This window comes from Watersipora subatra, chromosome 6 (assembly GCF_963576615.1).
Source record: "Watersipora subatra chromosome 6, tzWatSuba1.1, whole genome shotgun sequence".
NCBI lineage: Eukaryota > Metazoa > Bryozoa > Gymnolaemata > Cheilostomatida > Watersiporidae > Watersipora > Watersipora subatra.
Window position 1 is genome coordinate 58,537,156 of NC_088713.1, and position 8,878 is coordinate 58,546,033.

Genomic DNA, 8,878 nt, shown 5'->3' on the forward strand with positions numbered 1-8,878 from the left:
GTTTACTGCTGAGAATAGAACGGAAAACAGACGTTTTGGTTTTGTCCGTTCTGGATTCATATATTTAATAATAACTATTAAGTTTAAATGTGCTAGATGCTGTTGAACTGACGAAGAGTTTTGAGTTTGACGACTACCATAAATTCTGGACTTTCAAAACATTTACTTTTACTTAAGATCAATACTTTGATAGTTATGGGAAGCTAATTGCTTACGGGATCGGGTCATGTAGAATAATTCTTGGTTGGCTTTACCAGCCTTATTGCAGTTTCACGAAATATTTTGACGATATTCACTTGACTGATTACAATTTGCAAATAATATTTAAAATGTTTTCTTTATTATTATATTTGTTATATCGACGCTGCATAAAGCAGACATGTTTAGAACTATCTTGAAACTTTGAAGGAAAAAAGAAAGTTGTTGCGAGTTTTCTTCTTACTGCTCATATATCGAGTATGCTTGCTAATTCTTCCACACTCTCTTTACGTGAAAACATCTACTTCATTGCATGGAATTCAACTCAGGATTTTCTGAGGTTGCATACATGTAACAGACGATTTAAACTTTTCATAATTTTGTGTTTTTCTTTTTTAATATCTGCTTGACAAGCTCTAGTCACGTACTATATGTCTATAATTTGTTTGTTAAGTGAGCTATATTATTATTATCTATATTTGCATAGAAATATTTTTTGTATAGTTTTCATTTTATGCTCACTCGTTGAACCTGTTTATCCATGGGTAAGAGTAGTATCATTAGCACAAAACCTGATCACCCAAGGAGTGAGAAGAATCTCTAACTTTGTTAAATTCAAAATGAACTAACTTCAAAATTAAATATTCTTCAGGAAAGAACTCTGACATCACGTTGAACTTTGAGTCACTCAGTGACTGGTGCTCTTGTTATAGATCTAAATAGCTCAAACTAGTTTCATTGTTCTACCATTATTTTTTTTCAGCAGAATTGCAAACCTTCTAATATTCAATTTTGAATAATCTTTAGTCTTTTATTTATAGATTTGCTGTTTAGAGTTTATTATCAAATCTTAATCAATAATCATAATACTTTGTTTTCTTACCCCTGGCACAAGTTTACATACCACATGACATGTATTCAATAATTCGTACGGAAGGTGATACACAGCATTCTTGATGCTTTTTGAAAATTTTTTCTAGTACATGTATTATGCTTGCTTGTATAAGTTGCAATAATACAATTAAAACTGCTCTCAGATAGGGTTTCTTGTGTGTATTCTGTAAAATATTTTCGATATGCGGGAGTGCGATTTACGTTTTTGCAAGTGTAAATTGTTTGCAATACAATTTGAGTGAATACAAGTAAGAAATTCCAACAATCATGTAAAACCATCTCTTTTTGCACAATAATTATGTGTCTTCAGCCGTAATAGTACCATCTAACACTGTGGGACCCAACCACATTTTCAATGCCATAAAATTTTTTTTGTTTTGGATAACTTATTTTTATGACCTGTTTTAGCAATAGTGAGTGATCATATGTTGATATGTATGTTTTGTGGTGATTTTTTTAGATGTGTCAAATTTGCGACATTGGGCATTACATGTACTCTAAAACGTTAAAGCATGCAAAATCATAAGATCATACAGTCCATTACTATTTAGTTTATTATGTTGCTATTTAAGGCAAACATATTATTTTCTACATAATAAAAGACTAAATATCAAACTAATTGTTGAACAGTGAAAAAATATTGCTACGGGTTGAATGGGCTCGCTTTTCGAATGCAATCCTTTGGAAATCAAAAATTTTCAGAAAAACTGAAATTCTATGGCATTTTCATTACTGAGTAAATAATATAACTAAATATTCACTAAATATGCTTGAAGTCACATATGGAACTGTTTGAAGCAGTTACGCCCCTTGTTCAGGCAGAGGCGTACATCACACTTCTCACACTGTATGCTGCTCTGCCCTTCTATGCAGAGCTTGCACCGACCTCTCTTGTCAACAGGTATGGGCCAATGCCCATAAGTGTCTTTGCGGACATCATCGCATGGTGCAGTCTTGGCCCGTTTGTGAAGAATTTGTCCACACTCAACTGTGTCTCCTGCTGCTGAGGGCCTGCCACGACGTCTCACAGCATTTGTCTGTGTCAGGCTGTTTGCAATGATGGCTTGGAACTTTCTGCGATTTAAAATTTCTTTATCCAATGCACCCAAAGCACGGCTATCCCGTCGATATACTAGCCAAGCATTCACCATGGCGATCATTATGCTATGCCAAAATATGTACATGTACCACCTTCTTGATCTCATGAGGAAGATATACTTAGCCAGGTATGAATCTAGGAGGTCGACACCACCCATATAACTATTGTAGTTGTTTATGATGGCAGGCATTGGTATGGTGACATACTGCTTCAGTTTTTTGTCTCACCTTCTTGCTTCTCCTAGAGGATGCACTGCACTGCTGTCTCAGTTGATAGTAACGTGACCCCCCTATTATCGTACCACCTGACAGCTGCAATATTGCTGTTCTCCTCAACTTTCCAATCATATGCACCTCGTCCTCTTTTCTTCAGAGACTTTTCATCGGTTAGTGTGCACCCAGCGAGGCGATTTTGACGAACCGTTCCTGTGTAATAAATGCCATGCTCCTGTAACTTTATTAATAGTGGTACACTGGTGAAAAGGTTGTCAGCAAAGACCTTGTAGCTTTTACCAGATGGCAAAGTGGATGTGAGTTTTAATACAACATCTGCTCCTTGTCCAAGTTCACTTCGCTGTCCATCACCACCTTGGTAAACATCAAAATCGAAAAGGAGACCATCCACACCACATCTACCCCAAATTTTGAAGCCCCAAGGGTGGGGCTTGCCTTTTATATATTGTCTGATTGGGCTGCGCTTTCCTTGATATGGCACCATCATCTCATCGACAGCGCAGTGTTGACATGGCGTGACTGCTAGACAGTTCTCTCGCATTGCATCTAGCCATGGGCGCAATTTCCACACCTTGTTCTGACGCTTCTCATCTTCACTCACGCTCATGTTGTCAACAAAGTGAAGTGAGTAAACCAAACTTTGAAATCTGTTACGACTCATAATTTGACAGACGGGCTCGTAAGCAGACTCATTCCCCCAATACTGTCTCACGCTGTTCATTCTGATGAGACCCATGTGAAAAAACATGCCGATGAACTGCTCAACTTCTTTCAAACTCGTGTTGACTGATTTGCCATTCTTCTGTACACTATAAAGATTGGTGTTGACAACAACATTGTTCAGCATTGCAGTTGTCACAAAACGCTTGAAATACAGCAGAGGTGAAGCAATATCAGTAGGGGGCTCAATTGGGTCACCAGAATATGCAGCATCAGTTGTAACAAAGTCTTTCTTTCTCCAACGATATTGTGGTGTAGTTTGGCGAGTTGTCTGATTACTAGCTGCTGGTCTGAGCTTGTTGAGTGGAACTTCATCCTCATCTTCATCAGAGCTATTTGAATCATCAGCAAGACCATCCTGAAAATGGAACACAACAAACGATGAATATATGGGGCTTGATGGAGGATTGAAGCAGTGCAATCAGTGACCAAAGATTATAAATTGTTTGCCATAGATAATTGCAACTACCACATATTTCCACATTCTAATAGCTGCCAAATTTACCTGTTGCTGTGGATCAAAGTCTTCATCATCATCGCTGTCTTCTATGTCTTCATAATCGCTGAAATCCCCATCTATCAAATCCAGTATGTTATGAACAGGGATTCTTTTTCTCCTACTTCTATCCATTTTCAATATTTGGCACAAATAACTGTTACTATAAAAAAAGCATATAATTTTGCGGAGAAAATCACAAAATTACGGTAGTAACGTTTACCATTTTCTGACAATTGCAACTAGCAACTAGTTTGCTAATAAATATTGCTTATGAACATCATTATTTTCAGTGCTTAATATTGATCAACAATGCACATTGTGTTATACTTGTATGACACATCTTTTAGAGCTAAATACTTACCAAGCAGTGTTTTTTCAAGTTATAGTAGTTTATCATAATTTGCTGACAACACTAGCAAATAGTTTGTTCTGAAACATTGCTTATGTAAATTATGATTTTCAGTGCATCATTATGATCAACAATGCCCAATGCCCAATGTGTCAAATTTGACACATAACTTTTTATAGAGTAATAAAATGATCAAACAATGGTTTTCAAGAGCATAAACATGGTCATCTGAAAAAATGAATCTTTTTCTCCTATACTACTCAAAATAAAATATAAAACTTACCTTAGAACTCTTCCAGTGAGACAAAATCTTTAGGTAGATGAGAGACAGTCACATTCCTACTGAAGCCAACAATTTCAAAATGGTGGAAAGTGATGCAATGCTAATGACCAATCAATTTGAAAGATCACATGTGTTATTTATGACTCATTGGGTCACAGCATTAATGAATTTTACTCAGTCAATGCATACTTGTAGCTTTATGGTGGGTCAAAGTTCGTGTGTCAAATTTGACACATTGGGCCCCACTCAAATACTATTTGAGTAAATACAAGTAAGAAATTCCAACAATCATGTAAAACCATCTCTTTTTGCACAATAATTATGTGTCTTCAGCCGTAATAGTACCATCTAACTATGTTAAAGCTTTGGAATTAGTTTCTTTAAATATACTTCTATAGTACTTTTGTTTAATTTTATCGATACGTATCGCTAATTTCCGATAAATATTCTACCTAATATTACACTGCCCCATAGTGGTTTTTATTGATGAGTACTCTTAAAGTTTAATGATCAAAATGATTGCTCCATAAGCCTTCTTAATTTAAGTTTCTGTTTTATGATAATTATTATTGCATCTTTACTCAGTTACATTTTCTATTGCAAAAAATATTTTAATGTATTTTTTTCTACATATTAGTTACAATATTGTGATTGTTGCAGAGCGTTGTTACTTTTTACCATTTACTGAAGTTACATCGTTATTATAGGGTGAAACATAGCGTTCTTATAAGATTAGTTATTATACAATGTCAGTTTAGACTTTTAAATAACTTAATGACTTAAAAATAACTTTTAAAAATTTTCATTACGACAATTTAATATTCTTCAACATCTATAACTTGTTTTCACTATTCCTTGTTAGTCATTATTACATATAGTTCACTTTATGATACCAGCCATTGTAACAGATTTAATATTAGCTGACTGCTAAAGCCTGTACTGAAAATCATAATTTTAAATATTTATTGTTAAATTTTAACTATATTTGCCTAACTAAACCCCTTAATATCATTTGTTCAAAGTTGAAGGAAGGGAAAAGGGCACAGCTGAAAATCCTACCAGCATTGAACCATCAAGAGGTAAGATCCTTTTCATTGCTAAGAATGCTTTTTGGAAAATAATAAAATATTCAGGTTATAAATAACATCAAAATTTATTTACTCACATTTACTTTGAACATTTATTTGCAAAGAAGACTGTGGTACCTGCTAAAACCTATATATACAATACTTCTGTGGTACTTTTGTTTAATTTTATCAGTATGAATTGCTTTTTTCTGATAAATATTTTACTCAAGTTTACACTGTCCCGTACCTATTTTTACCGCTGAGTACTCCAAAATTTTGATGATCAAAATCATTGCTCAATAAGCTTTGTAAATTTAAATTTCTGTTTTATGGTAATTATTTTTGCATCTTCACTCAGTGACATTTCTTTTAGCAGAATATTCTAAGAAAGTTTTTTTACCTATTAGTTACAATATTGTGATTGTTGCTGCGCGTTATGACTTTTTACCCTTTACTGAAGTTACATCATTATTATTAGGTGACACATTGCTTTCTTATAAGATTAGTTATTATACAATGTCAGTTTAGAACGTTGTTTTTTCATAAAATAACTTTTAAAAATTTTCATTACCACAATTTAATATTCTTCAACATCTATTACTTGTTTTCACTATTCTATGTTAGTCATTTGTTGTATAAATGTGCGTACTCACATGTGGTTGAAGCAAAGAAGAACTCCCTCCAAATCCCCCGACGCTTTTATACTCGCCTTGACTTCTCGTACCTTCCCGTAACCTCTCGTACCTTCCCGTAACCTCTCGTAACTACCTGTAACTACCATGACCTCGGGCATTAGCGTAGCCCGCGGCCCACCAGCTCGATTATACAACATGCCCTTTTTCTTTTCTTTTTTTGTATGGGCCACTAACCTTCCAGAAATACATTGGAACTCATTCAGCGACTCACCTTGCTGGTGAAGTTTACCTTACGCTTTAACCCAGGTCTTGGTCCATCAACTCATCCTGCGTACCATCGCTCTCGAGCAACCCGGAGCTGCTGTCGTACTCGGCCGCACTACTCTCCTGATCTCCTCCACCTCCTTCACCACCTCCATGATCTCCGTCACCACCACCGTGACCTCCGTCACCACCACTGTGACCTCCGTCACCACCACCGTGACTTCCGTCACCACCACCGTGACCTCTGTCACCAACAACACTGCCTCCACCAATACCACCACTACTCTCAACTGGCTCAGAAACTGGTAGTTGGGCCGGTAACGACTCCTCAACCTCAGATTCCGCCCCTTCCGTCTCGACCACGCTCTCCCCAGTGGAGACGGGCCTAACAGGCATCCTGTGGGAAGTCTCCCCTTGGGTCGTAATCGGCTGCTCAGGGGGTGGCGCCACAGAGCTGGGAATTGGTATAGGCCCAGACCTATTTACCTCGGCCTGACCCTCCTTCGGTGCAAGCCTACTACCCGCAATCCTCCTCTGAACTTCGGCCAACTGCTCAATGGCCGCCCTGAATGCCTCTGTATTCTCAAACTCACTGACCGCTGCCCTGCGCTCGGCAGCCAGTCTGACCAACTCTGTCTCGAACTTCCTCTGTACCTCCACCTCCTCTCGCTCAATACTAGCGATCCTCTTCCGGCAACCTTCCATGTCCATCATCCCATCACTGGTCACATCTGCTAAAAAAGAGCTCACCTTCCCCATAATGGGTATCGGTGCAGCAGCTTGCCTAGCACCGCCACTCACCTCAGCATAACTCCTCACCTTTCTCTGAGGCGCTGGTACTATATCACTGTCCTTCCTTTTCCCTGCCTCCGTGCTCACTGGACCACCTGCACCTCGGCGGAGGCACCCACTAACTGCGTGCCCGGTCTCGCCACACCACTGGCAGATGGGTACCTTGCAGTCATTCTGCCAGTGTCCACTTCTTCCGCACCTCCTGCAAGCATTACCAGGGCAATTCACCGCCAAGTGATCTCGCTTAACTCTACAGATCATGCACCAAATCTTACCGCTACTGCCATATACCACAGGCTTCTTAGCCTCACTACCGTCCTTCCTCTCCCCCACTCTCTCCTCACTGCTCTTCTCCGGTCGTCCGTCACTACTAGCCTTGCCACCTGAACTGCTTTCCATTGAGATTGTAGTTTTGATGAAATTTCTTTACAACAATCTGCAACATGGCAACCATCTTTTAACAACGGTTAATAGTAAAAACTATCTTTATCTAGCCGGGGTTTACTGACCCGACCACTCCTTGTAACTGTGCCTTTGGCTATTGCCCCTTCTCTAGTACTCTGTGAGGTTTGGGTATCTCAACTACTCACATCGGGATCCCCACTGGCTAAGCCACTTCTAACCGTGGCACCGGGTGGTTCCTCCGATTCATCAATTAAACCACCTATTCTCTCCCCGCCTCCACCAGGCCTAGGCTAGTTGTCTACCCAGTACTGCGTTTCACCTTCCTCACTGTCCTTAAACAACTCACAGAAATCATTAGGGATGTTATGGTTAGCACCCTGACTACCGGTGTTAGTATCGTTTGAGGAACCCCAGGAGAGATTGTTATTAAGAGGAAAAAGATGTTTCCTATTTCTCCTGATCTCACCCGAACCAACCCGTATCCAATAACTCTCTGGTGTACTGTCTCTCCTTACCACCGTACCTGCTGCTCCTGTGTCAGTAGGCGCTTTCACGTAGACGACCTGTCCTGGCTCTAATTCCGGCAATTTTGATACCCTATGCTGGATATCCCAACTACTTTTCAATTTCAACTTCCTTTCTCTTTCTCTACCTCCGAACTCCTCGTAATTTACTTCCCCTTTACTGCTCACACCCAAATTCGATTTAACCGCTCTGCCAAACATTAGTTCCCCGGGTGAGTACCCAGTTGATAAAGGGGTTGTTCTATACACTAACAATGCCATATCCTTATCCCGCTCTTTTTTCCACAAACTTTTCACTGTTTTAACTGCACTTTCTGCCAAACCATTACTCTGCGGATATTGAGGGCTACTAGTAATTACCCTGATACCGTACAAATCTGCAAACTTTCTAAACTCTAGACTATCATAACAATGCTCGTTATCTGACCGCAGAATGCTAGGGATACCGAATCTAGCAAACACTTTCTTCATAACCGCTATTACCTCCCTAGATGTTTGAGCGTTGATGTGCAGTGCCTCAATCCACCTGGAATAGTAATCAACTATCAACAAATATAACTTGTCATCTAATACAAACACATCACTACCGAGTACTTCCCAAGGCTTTGTTGGCAACTCATATTCAACCATGGGTTGGTGCTTGACTGTCTCATGGATGACACAGGTATCACATTGCCCTATAAACTCATAGATATCTATGCTAACTCCTGGCCACCAGAAGGGGCACCTAGCTCTCCGACCACATTTATCAATTCCCTGGTGCCCAACATGACACTTCTCTAGATACAACTTTCTCATAGACCTAGGTATGTATACCTTGTCTCTAAAGAAAAGTAAACCATCCCGTACAGTAAGCCATTCCTTTGCACTATAAGGCTTTAGAAGCTCACTGTCCAACCTTTTGCCACCTCTCGGC

The 8,878-nt window shown here is 39.1% G+C and overlaps 2 protein-coding genes across 2 annotated transcripts; both read right to left on the reverse strand.

The window, feature by feature from the left end:
- Window positions 1–1,868: 1,868 nt before the first annotated feature.
- Window positions 1,869–2,381, reverse strand: LOC137398400 (piggyBac transposable element-derived protein 2-like). Its single transcript, XM_068084509.1, has one exon. The coding sequence runs from the start codon at window positions 2,379–2,381 to the stop codon at window positions 1,869–1,871; it is 513 nt and encodes a 170-aa protein (XP_067940610.1).
- A 50-nt stretch (window positions 2,382–2,431) lies between these two features.
- LOC137398401 (piggyBac transposable element-derived protein 3-like) lies at window positions 2,432–6,123 on the reverse strand. Its single transcript, XM_068084510.1, has 3 exons — window positions 5,996–6,123; window positions 3,650–3,803; window positions 2,432–3,502 (listed from the first exon to the last, which is right to left on the reverse strand). The coding sequence occupies exons 1-3, from the start codon at window positions 6,121–6,123 to the stop codon at window positions 2,432–2,434; spliced, it is 1,353 nt and encodes a 450-aa protein (XP_067940611.1).
- Between the last annotated feature and the right edge of the window lie 2,755 nt (window positions 6,124–8,878).

Excerpts from the sequence above, each read along its gene's own strand:
- LOC137398401 (XM_068084510.1), bottom strand. The coding sequence starts at position 6,123 with ATGGTAGTTACAGGTAGTTACGAGAGGTTACGGGAAGGTACGAGAGGT. Across the intron at positions 3,804-5,995 it reads CTTCTTTGCTTCAACCACAT|TAACAGTTATTTGTGCCAAA; the intron begins GTGAGTACGCAC and ends CTTTTTTTATAG. Across the intron at positions 3,503-3,649 it reads ACTTTGATCCACAGCAACAG|GATGGTCTTGCTGATGATTC; the intron begins GTAAATTTGGCA and ends TTCCATTTTCAG.
- LOC137398400 (XM_068084509.1), bottom strand. The coding sequence starts at position 2,381 with ATGCCTGCCATCATAAACAACTACAATAGTTATATGGGTGGTGTCGAC.